A 26,098-nucleotide genomic window follows, 5' to 3' on the forward strand; every position below is an offset into this window, starting at 1 on the left:
TGAGTAAATTCGATACACAGGATCTTCCAGATCGAAAACCATACTGTCTGTCTGATATTATATCATTTCTCTCCAGGTGTTCTACCCATTTAGTTTTGATTAGCTTTTCCAATACTTTCACTATTACACTTGTCAATGATACAGGTCTATAATTGAGGGGATCTTCCCTGCTGCCACTTTTGTAGATTGGAACTATGTTAGCCTGTTTCCACACGTCTTATTGTGTCTGGTTCTCTGAAGATTTCATTTTGTACAAACACACTTTGGAACTTTTCATTTAATGTTTCACACATTTCCTTTTCATTTTCCGTGAATCTGTTTCCCATTTTCAACCTCTGGATATTATCCTTTACCTGCAATTTGTTGTTTATGAATTTGTAGAATAGGCCCGGTTCTGTTTTACATTTATCTGCTATCCCTTTTTCAAAATTTCTTTCTGCCTCTCTCCTTACTGCTGTATAGTTGTTTCTCGCATCTTTGTATCGCTGGTATGTTTGGGGGTTTGGCCTCTTCCTATACTGATTCCATTTTTGTGTCTTTTGGTCTCTTGCCCTCTCACAATTTCTGTCGAACCAATCCTGTTTTCTGGCCCTGCATCTCTGTTTTGGTATGAATGTTTGTGTGCCTTCCTCGTATAGTTTTAAAAATTTGGCATACATTTCATTTACTTCCCTGCCTAGCAACAATTCTGTCCAATTACACTCATTAAAAAAATTTCGAAGTTCCCCATAGTGTCCTCTCCTTAAATCGAGTTTATCAACTGTTTCAATGTCCCCATTTTCTTCTAGATGATATCTTAAAGCATAATCAATGTCTAACAGGACGTGATCACTCTTTCCCAAGGGAGGAAGGTACTGGATGTCAAAAATCTCTTCTTCTTTCCTGGTGAATACTAGATCCAGTACTGACGGTACATCTCCTTCCCTCATTCTTGTGGCTTGCTTTATGTGTTGATACAAGAATGTCTCCAGAATGAGGTTCACAAATCTGCATGTCCAAAAGTCCTCCGTTCTTGCTTCATAGGCCTCCCAGTCTATTGCTCTAAAGTTGAAGTCCCCTAGTATCAACAGTCGTGATTTATCTTTATCTGCTTTTACAATGTGTGTGTGTGTGTGTGTGTGTGTGTGTGTGCGCGTGTGTGCGCGTGTGTGCGCGTGTGTGCGCGTGTGTGCGCGCGTGTGTGCGTGTGGCAGCTAACTTCCATGCAAGCTACAACTAGTGCATTCAAAGATACTACATTACTATTGAAAACATACTTTTGACTGTCTTTTCCTTTTAATTTCTGCAGTTGCACCAGACTGACTTGGAATTTCAATAGTACACTTTGTAGGAATATTTGCTGCTGGTTCTTTCTTTATCTGAAATGAACAAAGAAATATTTTAGGTTTCTTAGTTATTTTCTACTTAAATCCTTAATAATCAATTCTAATTAACCATTATAAAAACTTATTGACAATATGAAATACAAGATATTTCACATAGAAACCTATTTAAATACAGCTCAAAGAAAATTTGTAAACAAAATTTTACTGTACTATACAGTACATAAATTTAAAATTTCCCCATGTAAAACAGATACAGTACTGTGTATCTCAAGATACTATTATCCCACTTCAACTTTTGTAGGTGGGAGGCATCAGCATGGGAAAAATAAAACTCTGAATATATGACACCTTTTTAGGGGGGAGCCCCATGTGGATCCCCAAAGCTACTATGCGGATATAGTGCCAAACTACTAGGTGCCATTTTTTGCAGAGTTCTATTTGGCCTACCAGGAACCATGAGACAGAACCTGGCCCCCACATGAGGCACAGGAAGCAGTGGCACTTATGAGCAAATTTCTATGAATCTATTATGTCGAATACCACAGAGGAAGGCACCCAGAAAGTCAACTAAACAAAGCAAACCACAGCTGATTATGCCAGATGCTCCAACCTCGGTTCTATTGCTAATGGTAGCAGTGTTCGGTTTGTCTATATCTGATGTGAGAATAAGGAACAGTAGTGGTGCAAGGACTATACCTTGAGGTACAGAGCTTTTAACTGCGCTTCTACTCAATTTTATTTGATTGACTGTTACTCTTTGTGTTCTATCCGACAGGAAATTGAGTATCCAGCGTCCTACTTTACTAGTTATTCCCACTGACCTCATTTTGTGAGCTATCACCCAATGGTCACATTTGTCGAACGCCTTTGCAAAGTCTGTGTATACAACATCTGCATTTTGCTTTTCTTCTAGAGCTTCTGTGATTTTGTCATAGTGGTTGAGTAACTGCGACAGACAGGATCTGCCCGCTCTAAATCCATGTTGTCCTGGATTTTGTAGCTCATTATTTTCCATAAAACTAGAAATTTGATTCCTAATCACTCTTTCAAACACTTTTATTATGTGTGATGTTAGTGCAACTGGTCTATAATTTTTTGCCAAGGCTTTACTCCCCCGCTTGTGAAGAGGAGCTATATCTGCAGATTGAAGTGCTGCTGGTATTTCCCCTGTATCCAGGCTCTTTCTCCATATTACGCTGAGTGCTCGCGCTATTGGTACATTACATTTCTTTATGAATATTGAATTCCATGAGTCAGGCCCAGGAGCTGAGTGCATGGGCATATTGTCAATTTCTCTTTCAAAGTCTTCCGAGTTCGTGTAAATATCCGTTATATTATCTGCAGCTTGAATGTCATTCATAAAGAAGCTGTCTGGGTCATCAACTTTCATGTTGCTTATTGGTGTACTAAACATAGCCTCATACTGGCTTCTTAGAATTTCACTAATCTCTTTGCTGTCCTCTGTGTACGTACCTTCATTTGTAATTAACGGTCCAATACTGGTCGAGGTTTTTGATTTTGATTTTGCGAATGTCAAAAAATATTTTGGATTTTTCTTTATCTCTTGTATAGCTTTATGTTCCAATTCCATTTCCTCAGACTCATATGATCGCTTCAACGTTTGTTCTATTTCTTCCATCTCCCTGCTTGGGTTTATTTTTCTTTCTTGTGATAGTTCTCTCTCACAGCCGACACCCACGCCCCACTCTCAGCCCACAGTCCTCTAAACCCTCTACCCCTAAAGAAAAGGCAAAGTCGAGGGAAAAGGCTAAAACGAAGGAGGGGGGCCTGCTGGTGGGACCCAGAAGCCTCGGTAGGAGGAACCAGCTCGAATGCCTCCAGCCCCAACCCGAATGGGGCAGTCCCCGAAGCTGCCCGAGTCTCAGTACCAACTAAATCCTGCCCTGGCTCTGAAACCCTCAGATATGTGGGAGCCCGGAAGCAGGTGGAAGGGTGGGAGGAGGGGAGGAGAAAGAACAACAGGGGAAGGACTAGGGAGCACAGACTGAACCAAAATCGAAGTGACTAATGCACCCAAGTCCGGGTCCCTCGAACCAAAGTGGGGCAGCCTCGGGGCATCCGGGTGGGAAACCAACCTAGTGCATTGCAGCAACCTGAACCTAGCATGCAATGTGAATACTGCCTGATCCCTAACAATAATGTCATCAGAATAATACTGAAGAACAGAGAACACGACTCGCAGGACTCCGAGTCAAAGGTGTCGTTGACTCAACAGGCAGCATGACAGAGGCAAAAGAGGTGACTGTCACCCTGAGACAAGGGCACACAGCAACCTTCGAAACTGCACGAGGCGGGCTGGTACTCTGAAGACGCATCCATAGGTCCACCGAGCCCTGACAGGGTTTTCCAGGGCCTGTAGGTTGACTCCTACAGGAAGCCCAGCCAAGGTGTTGCTAACTGGTTAAGACCCAAAGGTAACAAGGGGAAGATCAAAACACTGAAACCCCTGCGACATGTACAATCACGGGAGCCTAGCAGAGGGCCACCAAAGTATTGGAAGCTGAACTATAGCCACTCCAGTCAGACACCCCCCCACCAGGCAAGAGAAATAAAACCTGCGTTGAATGTAATGAAATGCCATTTTCTGTAAAACTTTCGTTGAATGTAATGAAATTCCAACAGGAAAAAGAGCCTTCGAAAAACAATCCGGAACTGAAGGGGCCACAATAAAACGAGGAGAAGAAAGAAAAGAGAGCACTCTGTCTAAAGACCAGGACAGCTCAGGCAGCACATGAGCAGGCCAGAGGTAAAACAATGCTTGCAAAATGAAGCAGCTTGCGAAATGGTGCAGACGTGACATCAATACCGAAAGCAAGCTGAAGCGGCTCCGACAGTGTTAGGCATAAGGTGACGGTCCTGGAACAGCCAAGAGAGAAAGGACAACACTACCCTAACAGTAAGCGAGGTACAACGACGAAGACGTAAGAAGAACCGGAAGGACTGCCAGGAAACTCCATACTTTCGGCGAGACGAAGCCCACAGATGGGACACTAATAAGGAAGCCACCTGATCACCAGAGAGATGATGATAAACTCAAGTCAAAAATACCACACGCGAAGACTTGTGGAGAAGATCGAACCATTCACATGACATACCGGTCTGATCTGCTGGAAGAGGCGGAGCCGCGAGAAAATCTCCAGGTTCGGACACCGAGCAAGCAGCGCCTGAAACCACGGCTGGGCCAGCCACCATGGGGCCAAGTGGACAACTCTCCCCTGGTAAGTCTCCAATCGAGTCAGGATGTGGAGCAACAGCGGAACCGGGAAAAAGAGGTAAAGGAACCCCCACCTCGACCAGTCCTGCCGGAAGGCATTGACCCCAATGGCCTTGCAGTCGGGGAAGGGCGCCCACATACTGGGGAAGGCGCCGCGACCAAGCCGATGCGACGAGGTCCACCTCGAGGCATCTGAACGTCTGGCAAAGCCAAAGGAAGGAGTCGGCGTCGACCGACCAATTCGTGGAGAGGGGAACGAAACGAGAAAAGCCGTCGGCCAAGACGTTGGACACTCCACGCATGTGAACTGCCAGGAGAGCCAAACCTCAAGAACTCAGCAGACGAGTAACCAGAAGCGACTAGCGCCAAAGAGCCAAGGACCGTATCGAACCCTCCCCCCCCCCCGGTTCAGACAATGAACCACTGGGGAGCAGTCCGAATGAAGCCGGATCGTTGACCTGCAGGCGATTCGAAGCCTCCGTAGAGCAAACCACACCGCCGCGAACTCCCGCACAGTGCTGTGGACCCTACAGAAGGACGGACCCCACCGACCCTGGCCGGCCTGGTGAGCACTGGTCACGAAGCCCCAGCCGAATACGCGTCCGTGAACACATCGAGCAAGGGCTCGGGTAGGCGCCAAGGCACTGAACCCCGAAAAACCCGAAGAGGAAAGCGGTGACACAGAAACAGATGCAAAGCCTCCAGGGTCCAAACCCAGCGATTGCAAGAGGCGAAATGGACGGCCTTGAAAGAACCAGAACAGCCGACGAAGCCAAACACGACCCAGCGGGTAGACCAGCATCGCGAAGTTCAGGCTCCCGCACAGACCCTCGAGCAACTGTCGGGTGACCCGGGAGACCCGCAGAAACAGCCACAGGAGAGACTCTGGAGGAAGAGATAAGGAAGCTGTCCGAGAGTCCCACACAAGGTCCAGCCAGGTCCGAACTTGGGAGGGAACCAGATGGGACTTCCTCCAGTTCATCAAGAACCCGAACCCGGTGAGCTGAGAAAGAACCATATCCTTGGCCAGCAGACAAGAGGACCAGCTGGGAGCCCAAACCAGTCAGTCGTTGAGGTAGGCCAACACCTAACAGATGCAGACGGGCCACCACGACCCGTGTAAGGTGTATGAACACACGAGGTGCCAGGTTCAACCCGAACGGAAGACAACGAAAGCGGTAAGCATGAAGCCCCACAACAAAACCCGAGCAAGTCCCCGAACCCCGGATGAATCGGGATGTGCCAATAAGCGTCCCGGAGATCCAGGGACACCATCCAAGTACCCGGCTCCAACAGGAGCCGAACCTGGGACAGCGTAGTCATCCGAAAGGAGGAGTAATGAACCCAGGGGTTCAGATGAGACAAGCCCAGAATGAACCGCAGGTCCGCGCAGTCCCGTTTCGGGACCAGGAACAGACAAAAAACCCATCTGAGGGACGTCGGCATTTCGACCACACCCCAAGTGAACCCACCCCAAGACGACCTGACAGCGCACAGGGGAAGAGGCCCCGCCAGCCTCGAACGGGCAGGGGGGGGGGGGGCACTCAACGCCACCGAAGGTCGTGTGAAACGACCCGAAGTGCCCACAAATCATGGGACCGTCAAAGCCTCACACCACTCAAGCACGCGGGATCGGGCAGAAAGAGTGCCAAAACTCTAAGGAAAAGACATGACAGTCCGCCAGCCAGGAAGACTCTGGAACCTCGTAACGGAGCCAGAAAGGGAACGAAGTCCCAAACCTGAAAGCCGAGGGATCCATTGCCGAGGCATAATCTGGGTCACGCAGGAGGTTTGCCGTAAGGGCTGCCTGCAACACAGCAGGTGGGATGCAATAAGCCGAAAACCTCCAGAAAGAAGGAACCAAAGCACCCGGAGGGACATGGAACCGAACCAGGGAAGGGGCAGAAAGTCCAATTCGTACGTAGAGGGGGGAAGAGACAACCCCACTCCTTATAACAACAAGCCCCACTCAGAGGGCATAAAAACCCAGGCGGGGTCCAGCGGGGCCCAAGGCCCCCAAGTCAGCCCCCTCCCAAGCCCCAAGGTCCTCTTCCACAGGACCCAGGGCCGAGTCCTCCCCCAAGCACCGACCCCCACCAGACAAGGTCGGCGCAGCCGTAGAAATCAAACAGAAGGGGGCCCACTGGCCAGATCTAGAGGCTTCGGCCGGGGAACTAGACTCAAATGCCTCCGCTGCCACACCGGAAGGGGAATCCCCCGAGGCTGCCTGAGTCTCAAGACCAACTAACCCCTGCCTCGACTCCGAAACCCTCAGACGTTTCGGGGCCAAAAGCAGGGGAAGGGGACCAGAACGAACAACAGGAGGGGGGAAGGACGAAAGAGGCGCAGACTGGACCAGGGTTGAAGCGACCCTCACCCCCAAGTCCGGGTCACTATAAGCAAAACGAGGCAGCCGGGTGAGCAACTAACCTAGCGCGTTGCAACAAACGAAACCTAGAATGCAACGCCTGCACAGCCTGTACCCAAAGATGATCAACAGATTTGGTAAATTGAGTCACCAGCAAGCAGCAAAACTTGCAGGACTCAGGGTTGAAAGTGTTACCGACTCAACAGGCTGTGTGACTGAGGCAAAAACCGTGAGGGTCGCCCTGAGACAAGGGGACCGAACAACGCTCAAACTCACATGAAGCGAGGGGGTACTCCGGGGATGCATCCATCGGACCAACGCATTCCCTAGGGGATTCCCAGGGTCCTGAGCGTTTACTATAAAAGGACTCGCGCTCAAGTAAACCCAGGCAGGGTACTGCTAACCGGCGCATAAAACTACCAAACAAACTGTCTACAGCTGAACCCCAGGGACGTGTACACTCACGGTGACCTAGCAGGGGGCACAACCCAGTATCAGGATGAGGCCAACCCAAGTAGCAAGTAGGGCAGAACCCCCTACCAAGGCAAAAACAAAACCGCGCAAGGGGACAACATACCCCAAGGAACAGTGCCGTTAAAAGCTCTGGATACTCAGTTTTCTGTTAAACAGGACTCAGCAAGTAACGGTCAACCATATAAAATCTAGTCCAAGTGCAGTTAAAAGCTCTGTACCTCAGGGTACAGTCCTTGCACCGCTGCTTTTCCTTATTCTCATATCAGATATAGACAAAAATATGTCACAGCTTCGTATCATCCTTTGCAGATGACACGAAAATCAGTATGAAGATTACCTCGGCTGAAGACATTGAAAAACTTCAAGCTGATATTAATAAAGTTTTTGACTGGGCATCAGAAAATAACATGATGTTTAACAGTGATAAATTTCAGGTACTCAGGTACAGTAAAAATGAGGACCTTAAACATAATACAGGGTACAAAACACAATCAAATGTGCCCATAGTAGGAAAACAGCATGTAAAAGATTTTGGAATAATGATGTCTGACGACTTAACGTTTAGGGAGCATAACCAAGCAAATATTGCGTCAGCCAGAAAAATGATCGGATGGATTACGAAAACTTTCAAATCCAGGGATCCCATTACAATGGTTGTACTCTTCAAGTCACTTGTGTTGTCCCATCTTGAGTACTGCTCGATACTCACTTTCCCCTTCAGAGCAGGAGAGATTGCTGAAATAGAGGGAATACAGAGAATATATACGGCACGCATAGATGCGATAAAGCATCTAAATTACTGAGATCGTCTCAAAGCCCTCCAAATATACTCACTAGAAAGAAGACGAGAGAGAGAGATATAAAATAATATACATGTGGAAGATACTGGAGGGCCAAGTACCAAATCTACACAGTAAAATAACAACATACTGGAGTGAATGATATGGAAAAGAATGCAGAATAGAACCAGTGAAGAGTAGGGGTGCCATAGGTACAATCAGAGAACACTGTATAAACATCAGAGGTCCATGGTTGTTCAACACCCTCCCAGCGAGCATAAGGAATATTGCCGGAACAATTGTGGACATCTTCAAGAGGAAACTAGATTGTTTCCTCCAAGGAGTGCCGGACCAACCGGGCTGTGGTGGATATGTGGGCCTGCAGGCTGCTCCAAGCAACAGCCTAGTGGACCAAACTCTCAAGTCAAGCCAGGCCTCGGGCCAGGCTTGAGGACTAGAAGAACTCCCAGAACCCCATCAACCAGATATCAACAGAGCCGGCCGCTGTGATAGGTGACAACAAGCTGCGCAGCACCCTGTGCCCCTACCAGTGCCAAACCGCCTCTTACCCAAAGGTAAACGAAGGAGACAAAACACCCAAGTACCCAAAGGGTGGCCGAAAAACTGAGCAGTTAAACGGACCCACAGAGAAACTTGTAGAAGGTAACCCCAAGTTCCAAGAGCAGTACTTACAGGGCACCTAGGGAAGGGAACCCTAGGCACATGCAGCCCAAGTACTAAAGAGTAACTCCTGGCTCTCTCACCTCTGGAGAACAGCCGCCACATACTAGGCACAGCACTGCAAAAAGTCTGGAGCCAGAGCACACAACCAAGCCGATAGCATCAGTCTCAAGAACTGGGATGTGGATCGCTGGCGTGGGAGATCTGGGGCTCCGTCTTCCCCCTTCCATGGAGGGGGGAGCTGCGCATACGGCGGTGCGGCGATGGGTGACATCATACCAGTTTGCTAGTTTTTGTTTGGAGAATTCTATCTACTCGTTGAGCTTTTGGTTGCAATTTTCACCAGAATAGGAGTTTGTTTTGGGGCGCCTACCTTTCTGGGTGCCTAACCCAGTCGATGGCAGACATAGAATGCTTCCAATTATACGGGGGTTTCTATAGGCCATTGCTTCCCTTGCCTCTCTGAGGGGGCCAGGTTCTGGCTCGTGGGCCCCGGTAGGCCCTAGAACTCCATACACATGACTGATGTCAAAGTCTGACATTAGCATATCAGCCTAGTAAGCTCCGGGGAGCCGTAGGGGCTCCACCCCCCCCCCCAGAAAATCCGGTTTTTATTCAATTTTTTAGGGACTGATTTTAAACTGAGAGCCAACGTCTTCCCGTTCTCTTTGTTAGGCCATGTGGCACCCAGGTGGCGCAGGCTGCACCGTAGGCCCACTGTTTACGCTCCATTGTTGTGACCCGTCACGCTTCCCCTGGCCTCCACAATGTGTAAACACTTCAGTTATTTTCCGTGGCTATATTTCTTAGTGCGGCTTTAGATACTATCTGCGCTTACTCCAAGATGAATAGTGATCATGAACAACGCCCTTCTAGGAAGAAATCAGTGAAAACAAAGCATCATAGTGAGAAGCTAAGTAGTATACACGAGAAGTACAAACGAGTGAGACTAACACCCTCTAAGTTTCAGGCTGTATTTGATGAATTATCTGAGTTATCTAGTGATGAAAGTGTTGTTGAAACTGACACTGATGAAGTTAGTGAATGTACTGAAATGAAAACAGCAGAGGAGGATTTTGATAGTGATGGAAGTGAGGAGTCTGAGGTTGAGACTGCCACACATGCACAGCGAGGTGCTGGAGCTCGTGCCAGAGCCAAACGTACCACATGTACCCCAACATCAACAGGTTCTGATAAAGGGTGGTGGTGTGACAACACTCAACTCTTTGTAGACAGTTTTACAGCCACACCAGGCTTGACTGTTCCTGTACCTAGCACTCCTTTGGGTTTTATTCAACTATTTCTCACTCAAAGCTTGCTGAAATATGACTTATGAAACTAATTTGTTTTCTTCCCAAAGGAACGTATGTACTGGGACAACGACAAACAAGAAATGGGAACCAATGACAGTGAAAGGTACGGCACGATATTTGGGACTGACGATCTTGATGGCTATTTGCCCGTTGCCAAGAATTAGAATGTACTTGCAAACAGGTAGATTCTGGCATATACCATGTTTCAATATGTTTACAACTTTCTAAATGATATGAAATGATTGGATAGTATTTTCATATTTATAACACTAATTCCATTCCACACGGGCCACAATCTAGACAGACTAATCAAAGTTCGATAAGTCATGCAACATCTCTCACAGAAATTCAAGACATTATACATTCCTCAGAAAAATTTGAGTTTGGATGAAGGGACATTGGCATGGTGTGGCCGTCTAGCTTTCAAAACCTATAATCCCAATAAACCTGATAAATATGGAATAAAACTCTGCATGCTAGCTGAATCCAAGACTGGCTACATCTTTGATTTTGAAATTTATGCAGGAATTGGAAAAACGACGATTGAAACGGTAATGGACTTGATTGAACCACTGAATAACAAAGGTTACCATTTATATACGGACAACTATTATAATTCGGTTTGATTGAGTGAATTGCTGCTTGAAGTAGGGGTATACACCTGTGGTACCATCAGTATGCAGTGTGGTGCACCTAAACCCTTCAGATTCAAGCAAAGGGTAAATTGCCGGTAGATAAAACTGTATTCAAACGAAAGGACAATACTGTCTCCACTCGATCATCCGGACTATATGGGAAGGACCCCCAGCCGGATTATCACATTTTTCGGATAATGGTATTTTTTCACCTACGAGTCCAAAAGTGACCATTTCCAACTATTTTTATACTACAAACAACAATTTGAATTGCCTTGCCACATATAATTATAAAATATTCAACTAGAAACCTCAACTTACCTTGTTGGAGTTCGTCTTCTTGATTGATGCCACACATCTTGAAGTTAAGAATTCTTAATAACGACCAGGGAGACCCAAACCCTGGGACAGGGAATGAGGGAAACCGGATCAATCCAAAGTGCAACCCCAGCCACTGAACTCGAAGCATGCGATAACGGCGAAGAGCCGCAACTGGACACAACACATGATAACCCCTGGCCTGACCAACCAAGCATCAATGACCCAAGGACCCCTTCAGAAAGCAGCCGTTTCATTCTTCGCCAGAAAAGAGGGAGAAGGCTGCAACCGAACAAACTTGCCACCAGGACCAAAAGAACAGAAACCTCTGCACAAGAGGAAAGCATGAAGCTCCCCAACCCAACCCCCAGAGGCCAATGCTAACAAAGAGAGAGCCTTGTGAAAACAATCTTGAACCAAAGGGACCACCACGAACCGAGGAGAGGAAAGATAGAACATCCTGTCCAAGAACCAGAACGGCACAGGCGGCACATGAGCAGGCCGGAGGGTAAACCAAAGCATGAGAAAGCTTATGGAACGGAACCGAAGAGACATCCACCCCAAACGCAATCTGGACCAGCTCCGCCAGCACAGCACGATATGAGGCAAAAGTATTAGGCATTAAATGACGGTCCTGAAAAAGTCAAGACAAAGGACAAGAAAACCTGATCCGAAATAGAAGACAACCTACGAAGAGAGAAAATGGCAGAAAAAATGCCAGGAAACTTCATGCTGTTGCCAAGACGAAGCTCTCAGATGGGACACCATCAACGAAGCCACCTGATCACCATACAAATGTTGACAAACCCGTGTCAAAAAGACCATACATGAGGATCGGAGAAGACAGAATTAGTTGTGTACAGAGCACCACTTGGTTTCCGAACCCCTTGGGGACGAGATCCGTCGGTTAACATGTAAGTTCGTTAACGAGAAATAAAGGGAAAAATAAACCAAAAAGGTAAAAAAAAAAAAAAAAAATTATGAAAACTCTAGGGGAAAAACTCGACAGGTTCATAGCATCAATGCGACCGTATTTTGTTTGTACTCACCAATAAGTGAAGTCCTGATCAGCTTCATATAAGTCCTTAATTGTTCCTAGTTGATTATTAAGATGTTTGGCAAACATCCTCTGGATGTTTCCTGCCAGCCTGCAGGAACATCCTGCCAGCCTGCCTGCCTCCCTCTCTGCCTGCCATCCAGCCTGCCTCCCTCTCTGCCTGCCATCCAGCCTGCCTCCCTCTCTGCCTGCCATCCAGCCTGCCTCCCTCTCTGCCTGCCATCCAGCCTGCCTCCCTCTCTGCCTGCCATCCAGCCTGCCTCACTCTCTGCCTGCCATCCAGCCTGCCTCCCTCTCTGCCTGCCATCCAGCCTGCCTCCCTCTCTGCCTGCCATCCAGCCTGCCTCCCTCTCTGCCTGCCATCCAGCCTGCCATCCAGCCTGCCTCCCTCTCTGCCTGCCAGCCTGCCTCCCTCCCTCTCTGCCTGCCTGCCTGCCAGCCAAAAATATACAATGATGTACATTTAACAAACAAATCTGGGTCACAGGTTTGTCGAGTATGGTTAGGCTTACGGAGTCAGCCGGTCCCTCCCCTACCACCGACACCCCCCTCCAACCCATACACACTCACACACACAATGATAGAGCCCAGTAGGCTCAGGAATCTGTACACCAGTTGATTGACAGTTGAGAGGCGGGACCAAAGAGCCAGAGCTCAACCCCCGCAAGCACAATTAGGTGAGTACACTCTCTCAAAGGTCATGTGGTTCACCTCAACATACATACATACAAGCCAGCCAGCCCCTCCCTCCCTAATTCTCACTACTTCCATCTCTTCCTGCCTACCTCCTAGCATCTCTCCCTCCCTCCCCCTCCCTCCTAGCATCTCTCCCTATCTCCCCCTCCCTCCTAGCATCTCTCCCTTCCTCCCCCTCCCTCCTAGCATCTCTCCCTACCTCCCCCTCCCTCCTAGCATCTCTCCCTTCCTCCCCCTCCCTCCTAGCATCTCTCCCTACCTCCCCCTCCCTCCTAGCATCTCTCCCTTCCTCCCCCTCCCTCCCCCTCCCTCCTAGCATCTCTCCCTACCTCCCCCTCCCTCCTAGCATCTCTCCCTACCTCCCCCTCCCTCCTAGCATCTCTCCCTTCCTCCCCCTCCCTCCTAGCATCTCTCCCTTCCTCCCCCTCCCTCCTAGCATCTCTCCCTACCTCCCCCTCCCTCCTAGCATCTCTCCCTACCTCCCCCTCCCTCCTAGCATCTCTCCCTACCTCCCCCTCCCTCCTAGCATCTCTCCCTACCTCCCCCTCCCTCCTAGCATCTCTCCCTACCTCCCCCTCCCTCCTAGCATCTCTCCCTACCTCCCCCTCCCTCCTAGCATCTCTCCCTACCTCCCCTCCCTCCTAGCATCTCTCCCTTCCTCCCCTCCCTCCTAGCCTCTCTCCCTCCCTCCTAGCCTCTCTCCCTCCCTCCCCCTCCCTCCTAGCATCTCTCCCTACCTCCCCCTCCCTCCTAGCATCTCTCCCTCCCTTTCTGACTAATTCTCCCCCTCTCTCACTGATTCTCCCCTCTCTCTCATACTGCCTCCCACCTAAGCTCTCCCATCCATCCACCCACCAGTCAGCCATCACTGACGCAATGCGTGCATTTGGAGCCACTTGAAGCGACCAGCCCCAAAGAGGCAAGGACCGAAGAGAACCCCTGCGATCCAGGCAATGAACCACCGGAGAACAGTCCGAATGGGGCAGGATGGTCCAACCTCCAAGGGACCCGAACCCTCTGAAGCGAGAACCAAACTGCCACGAATTCCCGCACCGTGCTGTGAGCCCGACGGAAGGACGGATCTCCATCGCCCCTGGCCGGCCTGGTGAGCACTGGTCACAAAACCCCAGCCGAGAGACACCGTGTCGAAGAACACATCAAGCAAGGGTTCGGGTAGGTGCCAAGGCACTGAACCCTGAAAACCCCGAATAGGAAGCTGGCAACACACCAACCGACACAAGGCTCACAAAGGTCAAACCCAGCGATCGTGAGAGAAGCGGAAGGGGCGTCGTCCCCGAAGGAACCGGAACAGACGCCAAAGCCAAACCCGACCCAGCGGGTAGACCAGCATGGCGAAGTTCAAACTCCCACACAACTGCTTGAGCAACCTCCGAGTGACCCAGAGCCGCAGCCGCAGCAATGCCTCCAGAGGGAAAGACATGGAAGTGGTCCGAGAGTCCCCAACAAGACCCAGCCAGGTCGAACCTGGAACGGAACCAGATGGGACTTCCTCCAGTTCACCAAGAACCCGAACCCGGCGAGCTGGGAAAGAACCACACCCTCTGGCGAGCAGAGAAGCAGACCGACTGGGAGCCAACACCAGCCAGTGGTTGAGGTAGGCCAGGACCCGAACCCCTAGCAGATACAGACGGGTCACCACAACCTGGGTAAGGTGCGTGAATATGTGAGGTGCCAGATTTAAGACAAAAGGCAACAAAAGCAGTAAGCCTAAGGCCCCACCACAAAACCTAATCAGTCTCTGAACCCCAGATGAATAGGAATGTGCCAATATACGTCCTTGTGGTCCAGGGATACCATCTAGGCACCCGGCTCCAAAAGAAGCAGGACCTGAGACAGTAGTCATCTGAAAGGACGGGCAAGGAATCCAGGGGTCCAGACGGGACAACTCCAGAATAAACAGCAGATCCGCACAGTCCCGTTTTCAGCACTGGAAACGGGTGGAAAACCCACCAGAGACATGAGGTCGTTTCGACCACGCCCAAGCGCACCCACTCCAAGATGACTCAACGAAGGGCAGGTTATCTCGAGATGATTTCGGGGCTTGGCGATCCCCATGGCTCGTTCCTCGACCAAGCCTTCTTTTTAATACACACCCTCAGGAAGCAGCCTGAAACAGCTGTCTAACCTCTAGGTACCTATTTACTGATAGGTAACAGGGGCATCAGGGTGAAAGAAACTGCCCAATTTGCTTCTGCTTCCATCAGGGATATAACCCAGAACCTCAGGACTACGACTCAGCTGTCAGACCCCTTGGCAGGAGAAGCAGCCTGCCCCTCCAGCCCCGAACTCCCCAAAGGAGGAGCCGCCCAACGCCACCAGAGGCCAGATGACAACCAAAAAGCTCACAAATTATGGGACCAAGCGCGAGCAAACAGAGTGAGCTTTCCCCTCATGTGAACAAGCTTTGTGAACCACGAAAGGGCCGATGGCCCTCACGAGAAGCTGACCGTCGAACAGAGAGATCACTGTGCCAACCAGACGAGGCCAGCTCCAGACAATGTCAGCTCAGAAGCCGGTACCAATGGCCCACCTCGACCAGCGGAACCCCGAGCCCTGGTACGACCCTTCCGAGAACGACCACCCCAGAGAACCAATAAATCTGACATAGGCAGACAACTAGACAAAGTTGCCTGCTGAATCTGCGTGACCGCAGCCTCTGCAAACAGCAACGGACAAAACGAGGATGAAAACCTAAGAGCCAGGGGCCCAAGCGAATTCCAAAGAGAGGGCGAGCACAGCATGATGGCATACGAGGCGAGAAGCAAAGAACACACACACTACCTCCTTCAGGATAGATGCAAAGATAGGCGCAGAGATTCTACCTCCTTCAGGATAGGCGCAGAGATTCTACCTCCTTCAGGATAGGCGCATCGGCTGCACTTCAAGAGTGGGGCCGATGCCCGAGCCGCCGAGGACAGGACACTAGACGAAGGCCCGGCACTCAACGCCTCCACATCCTCCACATGCCGGGAAGAAGGCAGCTCAAAAAGGAAAAAGAAGCACAAGACCAAAGACAAACGCCCAGGGGTGCACAACTCCTCTGCTACCAAGGACGCCAAAAGGGAAGGAACCTGCACATGCAGCTGCTCAAGGCCAACATCCCGAGAAAGCACGGGTGAACAAGCACGCATTAAGGCGCTCAAACTCGCCCCTAGGTAAACCTGCAGAATGCTAGACGTTTCTCGCAACTCAAGCATCCGGGACCGACTGAACCCATGCCACGCTGCGCCAATGAAAAGAAAGGGCAGTCTGCCAGCCAGGAAGACTCCAGAACCTCCAAATGCACCCAATACAGGGAAGTAGAACTGAACTCAAAAGAGGTCGGATCCATGACGGAGGCGGAATCCAAGTCTCGCAGGAGGTATGCAGCAAGAGCCTCCAAAACCTCCTGCACGGAGATACGAGAGGCAGAAAACATCCAAAAGGACAGGCCCGAGGTACCCAAGGGGGTCCTGGAACTGAACCCAGGGAGGAGCCGAACCCAAATCATACTCCTACAGAGAAGGGGGGGGTAAGAAAACCCCCTCCCCCTGCAACAACAAGCCCCGCGAAGAGGACACTAGCACCCAAGCGGGGTCAAAGAGGGGCCCCAAAACCCACACGTCGACTCCTCACCCAGCCCTGGGATCGCCCAGATTGGGATCTGAGGCAGAGCCCAGTACGCCTAAGCGCATGCAGCCCCAGCATTGATGAGTAACACCTGGCCACCACACACAACACAGTAGAGGTCGCCACAAAGGTGAAACACCGGCAAGGAATTCGAGGCCAGAGAAGCGTCCGCCCCGGATCACAGCTAACGAACTGGATGACCGAGTAGCCGGCGCGGGGAGGCCCGGGGTTCCCCCCCCTTTCCCCCTTGGAAAGGGGAGGGCTGCTTGCACAAGCAGCATCATGGTTGAGTGTGACATATGCTTGTTTGCTTGTTTCCGGATTGGAGGGAGTTCTACTTTTTTTTTTTTTTTTTTGGTTGTTAGTTGTCATTTTCTTACCATGTGGGGTTTTTTTTGTTACACCTACTTTTCTGGGTGCCTAACCCCGGTCGATGGCAGATAAGGAAAACCCCGACCACATGGGGGGTTTCCAGGGCCATTGCTCACTGCAACTTCTCTGAAGTGGCCAGGTTCTGGCTCATGGTCCCTGGTAGGTGGAACTCCATAGCTACTGCCCCAGTCTAATATATCACACATTAGCCCGATAGCTCCAGGGGAGTCTCCGGTACTCCCCACAGAAACCTCTACAGAAATGGTTCCCGAATGTGCCAGGGAAGAGAACCCTGACGCGCAAGGTCAGTACTCACAGTGCGCCTAGGGAAGAATGCCCCTAAGCTGTCTAGCTCCAAGGTACTTATTTACTGTTAGGTAAACTGGGCCATCAGGGTGAAAGAAACTCTGCCCCTTTGTTTCCGCCATCACCGGGAATCCATTCCCGTACCCTAGGATTATGAATCCTGAGCGCCGTCCCTCAGTGTTGAGCTTAGGCCCTCTGGTCCAACCTCTCAACCATCAATCAACTGGTGTACAGATTCCTGAACCTATTGGGCTCTATCATATCTACATTTGAACCTGTGTATGGAGTCAGCCGCCACCACATCACTGCCTAATGCATTCTATCTGGTAATTACTCTGACACTGAAAAGTTCTTTTTAACATCCCTGTGGCTCATTTGGGTACTCAGTTTCCACCCGTGTCCCCTTGTATGTGTACCACCAAACAGTTTATTCTTGTCTACCCTGTCAATTCCTCTGAGAATTTTGAAGGTAGTGATCATGTCTCTTCCCTAACACTTTTGTCTTCTAGCGTCGTGAGGTGTATTTCATGTAGTCTTTTCTCGTATCTCATACCTCTTAGTTCTAGGACTAGCCTAGTGGCATACCTCTGAACTTTTTTCAGCTTAGTCTTGTGCTTGACAAGGTATGTGTTCCATGCTAGGGCCGCATGGAGCCAGTACCACATAAACTGTAAATTTATGTTTACAGTGTATGAAAATATGAATTATGTTGGTTGTGGTACAATAAATTAAAAATGAGTTCATTTTAGGCTTTCCAAGTAAAAAAAAAAAATTAGGTCACCTCACCAGAGGTGGACCCCATATGATGCAGATTTGTGAGCATACGCAGTACAACATACTGCTGTAAAACATAAGTATTTGGCATAGCTGAATTATTAATGACATGATGAATACAATATGCAGGTGATTAACTTATAATGACCTTACCGGTCCTAGAACTGGGTGCCCCTCGTGTGTAGTGGGATCAGGTAATCTCACATAGTACCAAGACTCTCTTAAAAATCTGCTAGAGTAACGTTTGAAACTGCTGATAATTTTCTTCTTGGCTAACTTTCTCATATGGTCAGTTGGCAAGGAGTTAATTGCCAGTAAGGCATTGGGTACCTGTTGAACAGTTGATAAGAATCATTAATAACATTTATAATCATTTTATAAAAATGTTGCACTTTGCTTACTATGGGAACATAACAGTCTACAAGAATGTGAAATACAAATTTAAAGAAAAGTTTACCTTATGCTGAGGAAATTTCATGATGTGAGTAACATAAATTTCAGCTGGACAATTCACCTTCTTTGTTGCCTGAGAACGATTCCTACTCTTCGGACTAACTCCACTCTCCTACAGAAAATAAATGTAACATTAAAATGAACAGAAGTATCTAGAAATTTTCTACTTGTATAGTAACAAGTACTGTATACAATATAGTATACCTGCATTAGTTAGTAATTTATTTCTGTCATTGTTTGATGGTCAGTGTAAAATTAACCATATAAATCTAGACCAGAGTTCCACACAAAGTCATGTGACCAATACTTTTGCACCGCTCACGAATGCATACAGTGTAATAGTTACTCAACTCACTGCATAGCAACACCCCAGAAATCTCGAGAGGTCTGGAAAATAAACACTGCCAGAACCAACCTTCGTCGCCAAGATTACCAAAAGTTTTCTTAACCGAAAACCAAATATGTGCACGAATACTAGCAGATCATATATATTTCAAATTCTTACTACTCTCACACCTTTAACCCTTCAAATGTTCCAATCAGAGACACCACTTCTGACCCCATTATGCGAGTTAATGAGGGATGATTTAAAGTACTGCATGGGTTTTTAAAAGTCTCAAGTGTACACGGGTACTCACAGTTGCTCCCTTAGGCCTCCAGTAAACAGATACTATCTTGGAAGTAAATTGTAGGCACCTCTCTCATGAGTTTGAAGGCCTCAGTTGTGAGAGAGCACCCATGTAGGAAGCACATGCTGCACCAGTTCACAGCACCACCGTGCACCTATATACACCATCACTTACCAATGGCTAAATAAATAACTGATTAATTTGCAATGACAGTGTCAATGATCCTGACTGTGATAAAGACTATGTGCAAGATTCAGATAACAATGAACACAATACTAGTTATGATGTTCTCAGCATGAGCAGACATCCACAGCACACAGCCGCAGTTTTGTGCATCTACACATCATGAAATGGGACCTCATGTTCCTTTAGAAAAATTTGTGGAAAGGGATTCGTATCATAATTAAGTGACTAGAATTCTGATGATAATGGCAGTGTTGAGCCTCGAAGTGAGAAATGTTGCAGTACATTGGCATTCATTTTGCCAAGTCAGATGGCATTATCCGAGTAGCGTGTGGCACTATGCTATGCTTGGATTTTGGATTTCATTACTATATCCACCAGAACTCCTTATAGTGGTTCGTTTTGATGGCACAACAAATGTAGATAGTTATATATAACATGTGTGTGTATATAGTGTAATAACAGCAAAAACCAGCGTTGAATGTAATGAAATGCCATTTTCTGGGCGAGCCCTGGAGGCTCCCTGAAGCTATCTGAATTAATATGTGCTATATTAGTTTGGGGTCGTCATGAGCCAGAATCTGGCCCCCCTTCAGAGAGGCGCAGGGAGCAATGGCCTACGGATACTTTACATTTAAATTACAGCATATCATAATTGCCATGGACCTGGGAGGCCCCCCCCCGCCTTGGAATGATAGGTGAAACAAAACAGACCACAATCTGGTAAAATTGTGACCTATGTCTGAAAATAGCAAAAGCAAAAGAACTCGCACAGAAAGAAAACAAATGAGCAACACTTCACCCAACTAGCCCTCCTGCTTGTGCCCTGGCCCCCCAGAAGGGAGGGGGGGAGGAGAGCACAGAAAATGGCATTTCACTACATTCAATGCTGGTTTTATGTGGGAAGCCCCATAGGCTCCCTGAAACTAACTACCTGCAGATAAGTAAAAAAACCAGCATTGAATGTAATGAAACGCCATTTTCTGGGCGAGATCCAGAGGCTCTCTGGTGCTTATCGGGCTAATGTATGTTATATTTGACCAGGACATCAGCCAAGGAGTTCAGACCTACCAGGGACCAGAGCCAGAACCAGGCCCCTTCAGAGAGGTTTCAGGGAGCAATGGCCCTGGAAAACACCCTTGCGGTTGGGGTTTTCCTTATCTGCCATCGACCGGGGTTAGGCACCCAGAAAGGTAGGCATAACAAAACAAACCCCACATGGTAAAAAACTAAAACAAAAAAACAAACAGAGGTAGAAACTCCCTACAATCCCAAGGAAACAAGCAAACAAGCAAACATCACACTTTACTGCCACGCCGATCGTCCGCGCAGCCCTCCCCGCCCCGAGAGGGGGAGGGGGGAGCCCCGGACCTACCGCGCTGGCTGCCTAGCTTCAGTTCGGAAGCTAAGCTTCAACCAACACGAAAAAAACGCAGACCTGTGGGAGGGAGGGTTGCCAGGGAGCCTCCGGGGCTCACCCAGAAAATGGCGTTTCATTACATTCAACGCTGGTTTTCTGTGAGGAGCCCCTACGGCTCCCTGGAGCTTCATACCCAAAGAGAAGGAAAAGAAAGGGCTAACCTGGGAGGCGGCCGCCACAAACTGCAACGCAAAGCTGAGACAACAGGCTGCAACCTGCGACCCAAGGCAACAGGAACGCACAGGAGCAGACACGCATAAAGAATGGGTGACCAAGAACCTGTGCGACCCTCAAATCCCTGCGCCCGAAATGAGCCCTAGACGTCACCAACACAGCAGCAAAAGCTGCAAACGTCCGAACAGCACGGGCGCAAGGACAGACAGCAGGCTGGAAGACGGAAAAAATCTGCGGACGACCTGGGAGACCCGAGCCCTGAAACAGGGAACGAGGGGAACCTGATCAACCCAAAGCGCATCCCCAGACACGGTACGCAGGTAATGGCATACAAACCTACCACCAGTAGCAAAGAGCAGAAACTTGAACTGAAGGGGCTACCACAAACTGAGGAGAAGATACGAAGGCACCCTGATCAAGGACCAGGATGGCTCAGGCGACGCATGAGCAGGCCGGAGGTGAAACAAAACACGCGAAAGCGTACGGAACGGGGCAGATGTGACGTCCACCCCGAACGCAAGCTGGAGTGGCTCTGCCAACGCCGCACAAAACGAGGCGAGAGTAAGAAACATCAAATAATTGTAGTCCTGAAAACCCAAGAAAGGACAAGACAACCCAATGCAAAAGAGAAGACAACCTACGAAGAGCAAGAAAAAGTGCATAGAAACACCAGAGACGTCATACTGTCGCCAAGACGAAGCTTGCAGGTGGGACACCGTCAACAAAGCCACCTGATCACCACAGAGATGGTTGGTTGGTTGATACCTGGTTGATGGGGTTCTGGGAGTTCTTCTACTCCCCAAGCCCAGCCCGAGGTCAGGCTTGACTTGTGAGAGTTTGGTCCACTAGGTTGTTGCTTGGAGCGGCCCGCAGGCCCACCACAGCCCGGTTGGTCCGGCACTCCTTGGAGGAATGAATCTAGTTTCCTCTTGAAGATGTCCACGGTTGTTCCGGCAATATTTCTTATGCTTGCTGGGAGGGTGTTGAACAACAGTGGACCTCTGATGTTTATACAGTGTTCTCTGATTGTGCCTATGGCACCTCTGCTCTTCACTGGTTCTATTCTGCATTTTCTTCCATATCGTTCACTCCAGTACGTTGTTATTTTACCGTGTAGATTTGGTACTTGGCCCTCCAGTATCTTCCAGGTGTATATTATTTGATATTTCTCTCGTCTTCTTTCTAGTGAGTACATTTCGAGGGCTTTGAGACGATCCCAATAATTTAGGTGCTTTATCGCGTCTATGCGTGCCGTATATGTTCTCTGTATTCCCTCTATTTCAGCAATCTCTCCTGCTCTGAAGAGGCAAGCGAGTACCGAGCAGTACTCAAGATGGGACAACACAAGTGACTTGAAGAGTACAACCATTGTGATGGGATCCCTGGATTTGAAAGTTCTCGTAATCCATCCTATCATTTTTCTGGCTGTCGCAATATTTGCTTGGTTATGCTCCCTAAACGTTAGGTCGTCAGACATCATTATTCCCAAATCCTTTACATGCTGTTTTCCTACTATGGGTACATTTGATTGTGTTTTATACCCTGTATTATGTTTAAGGTCCTCATTTTTACCGTACCCGAGTACCTGGAATTTATCACTGTTAAACATCATGTTATTTTCTGATGCCTAGTCGAAAACTTTATTAATATCAGCTTGAAGTTTTTCAATGTCTTCAGCCGAGATAATTTTCATACTGATTTTTGTGTCATCTGCAAGGGATGATACGAAGCTGTGACTTGTATTTTTGCCTATATCTGACATGAGAATAAGGAAAAGCAGCGGTGCAAGGACTGTACCCTGAGGTACAGAGCTTTTAACTGCACTTGGACTATATTTTATATGGTTGACCGTTACTCACCGAGTCCTGTTTGACAGAAAACTGAGTATCCAGCGTCCTACTTTACCGGTTATTCCCAATGACTTCATTTTGTGTGCTATCACGCCATGGTCACATTTATCGAAAGCCTTTTGCGAAGTCCGTGTATACCACATCAGCATTCTGTTTTTCCTCTAATGCCTCAGTGACTTTGTCGTAGTGCTCAAGTAGCTGTGAGAGGCACGATCTTCCCGCTCGAAATCCATGTTGGCCTGGGTTGTGAAGGTCATTGGTCTCCATGAAATTGGTGACCTGACTCCTAATCACTCTCTCAAATACTTTTATTATGTGTGATGTTAGTGCAACTGGTCTATAATTCTTTGCCAATGCTTTGCTCCCTCCATTGTGCAGAGGGGCTATGTCTGCTACTTTAAGTGCATCTGGTATCTCCCCCGTGTCCAAGCTCTTCCTCCACACTATACTGAGTGCCTGTGCTACTGGCACTTTGCATTTCTTTATAAATATTGAATTCCATGAGTCTGGACCTGGGGCCGAGTGCATGGGCATGTTTTCAATTTCTCTTTCAAAATTTAGTGCGCTCGTGTTGATATCAGTTATATTTACAGGGGTTTGAATATCCCGCATAAAGAAATTGTCTGGATCTTCCACTTTCATGTTGTTTATTGGAGTGCTAAACATGTCCTCATACTGCTTTTTTAGGATTTCACTAATTTCTTTGTCATCCTCCGTGTATGAACCTTCACTAGTACGAATAGGTCCAATACTGGCAGTGGTTTTTGCTTTTGATTTCGCATATGTGAAGAAGTATTTTGGATTTTTCTTTATTTCCTGAATTGCTTTCTGTTCTAACTGCCTTTCTTCAGTTTCATATGAGTGCTTAAATTTCCACTCGATTTCTTCAATCTCCCTATTTAAATTATTCCTTCTTTGACGGGAAATTCGTGTCTGCATAAGCAGTTCTGTTATTTTTTTCCTGCGTTGATAGTGTCGTCTGCGTTCTCTTTCTACGTTGGATCTCTTTCTGGCTTTCCTCAAAGGAACATGTTTCAGACAGACTTGATACGCATCCGAAGTCAGTTTTTCTATTCCTTCTGTAGGACTTGTATTACTTAAAAGTTTCCCATGGGATGTAAGTACCCTGTTTATTATCTCCCAGTCTATCCTTTTATTATTAAAGGTGATATTATTAATGGTGATACCCGTGACAAAATACCAGACGTGAAGAGCCGAGGAGGTCGAACCAGTCACATACAGGACCGATCCGACCTGCTGAAAGAGGCGGAATCACGGGAAAACGCCCTGGGTTTGGACACCTATCAAGCAGCGTCTGAAAATAAAGCTGGGCCGGCCATCAAGGAACCATAAGGACTACTCTTGTGGGAAAAGACTGCAACCGAGCTAGAACCCGAAGCAACAGCTGGAACGGGAGAAGAGGAACAAGTACCCCTACCTTGACCAGTCGTGCCGAAAAGCATCCACCGTGAACGCCTTGTAGGCGGGTAAGGGCGCCACATAAAATGGGCGACACTTAGACCACGCCAACTCGAAGACGTCCATGGCCAGGAGTTCATACGTCCGGCAGAGCCAACGAAACGAGTCTCCAACAACTGGCCAATCCGCGAACAGAGGAATTAACAGAAACAGCTGTCCGCCAGGACGCAGAACACACCCCGGACATGAACCTCACGGTTAGCCAAACCCCGAGTCCAGCAAACGAGCCACTCTAAGGAACCAACCCCAAAATTCAACACCTAAGAGAAACTCTGCGGTTCCGGCAAAGAACCGCCAGAGAACAGTCCAAATGGAGCAGAATGGTAGAGCACCGAGTGACCCAAACCCTACAAAGCACAAACCAGACAGCCACGAACTCCCGAACCGTGCTGTGAGTCCGACGGACGGACAGACCCCACCATCCCCGGCTGACCTGGTGAGCACTGGTCACAAAGACCCAGCCGAGAGATGACCCATCCATGAACACATCGAGCGAAGGCTCGGGGAGGTGCCAGGGCACGGAATCCCGAAAACCCCGAAAACAAAATAGGGAAGGCAACAAAAAGCGGCAAGCCTGAAGCCCCACCACCAACTGTGCCAGTCCCGGAAAACTGTAGAGGAACGTGCTAAGAATGACCTGGAGGTCCAAGACCACCATCCAGGCACCCAGCCCCAACAGAAGCCGGACAAGAGACAACAGTCCTCCGATGAGGGCATAGAATCTAGGGCGCAGACTGAAGAAGTCCAGAAGAACCGCAGATTCGACAGGCCCATGTCTGCAAAGAGCAGACAGGAACTCCAGAAGGATGGGGCGGATCGACCTCGTCCAACGCACCCACTAAGATGACATGATGAAGCGCAGGGGAAGAAACCCACCCCGTCAGCCCTGAACACCCCAAAAGGAAAGAAGCAGTCCACCGCCGCCACCAAAGGCCGGAAGACAACCAAAAGCGCGCACTAACTGCGGGACCGTGCGAGAGTCAACAGAGCAAGCTGCTCCCCCAGCGCCCTGTCAACAGAGAAGGGAACAGAGACCCTTCCGAAAGAAAAAGTACACATACACATACAGGCATACCTCAGTATACGAGTTTAATCCGTTCCTGGAGACGCCTCGTATTCCGAAAACTCGCATTCCGAAGTTAATTTCCCCATAAGAAATAAAGGGAAATGAATTAATCCATTCCTGACTACCCCAAAAACCCCACATCAAACTAAATTTTTATACCTAATTTACCTAATTCATCTAAATAAACCTACAAAACTATGTTCCAGTTATTACTTACCTTGCTGTCGAGTGCTGTAGGCGTATGGAAGATGGTGAGGAGGGGGGAGGAGAAGAGGAGTTACTGTTTGGAAGGGGAGTCCCCTTCCATAATCACATCAGGCAGTGAGGACCTTTCTGGTGTGCTCTCCCTGGGACGTTTTACCTGAGTGCCACTAGGTTCTGGTTGAGGCTCACTGCTCGATTTCCTCACCACAAATCTGTCCATGGAAGCTTGCTTTTCCCTTCTTCGCAAGCTCTCTCTGTAGTAAGGCATCACATTGTCATTGAAAAGATTAAGACAACGGCCTACTACAGCTTTCTCTGGGTGAGTCTGTTCAACAGTTGTTTGAATCTCTTCCCACATCTGACACACCTTCCTAATTACTGCAGAAGGGACATTCGCTGGTGCTGCTGCCACCTCCTCCTCCACTGCAGAATCATTCGCTGCTGCGTTGGCTTGCTGTTCCTGTTGAAGGGCTAGGAGTTCTTCGGTGGTCAGTTCTTCGTTGTGTTCTTCCACCAACTCCTCCACATCATCACCATCCAATTCCAAGCCCATTTGCTGGCCTAGACTAACAATTTCCTCAACAATAGGCGCATCATTTATAGGCTCAAACCCCTCAAAGTCTAGTTCTCTCACACATTCAGGCCACAATTTTCTCCAGCCAGAGATCAGGGTTCTT

General features: G+C 48.6%; 1 protein-coding gene across 1 annotated transcript in view; it reads right to left on the reverse strand.

Annotated features, from left to right (window-relative positions):
* Nucleotides 1-26,098, reverse strand: part of LOC123755703 (uncharacterized) — a 108,449-nt gene that overhangs the window by 60,581 nt on the left and 21,770 nt on the right. Inside the window, exons 3-5 of the mRNA XM_045738434.2 lie at nucleotides 18,421-18,528; nucleotides 18,117-18,293; nucleotides 1,257-1,358 (exon numbers count right to left, since the gene is read on the reverse strand). Of these exons, the coding sequence (XP_045594390.1) occupies nucleotides 1,257-1,358; nucleotides 18,117-18,293; nucleotides 18,421-18,528 (387 nt within the window). The remainder of the gene's footprint in view (nucleotides 1-1,256; nucleotides 1,359-18,116; nucleotides 18,294-18,420; nucleotides 18,529-26,098) is intronic.

Source organism: Procambarus clarkii, chromosome 43 (assembly GCF_040958095.1).
Source record: "Procambarus clarkii isolate CNS0578487 chromosome 43, FALCON_Pclarkii_2.0, whole genome shotgun sequence".
NCBI lineage: Eukaryota > Metazoa > Arthropoda > Malacostraca > Decapoda > Cambaridae > Procambarus > Procambarus clarkii.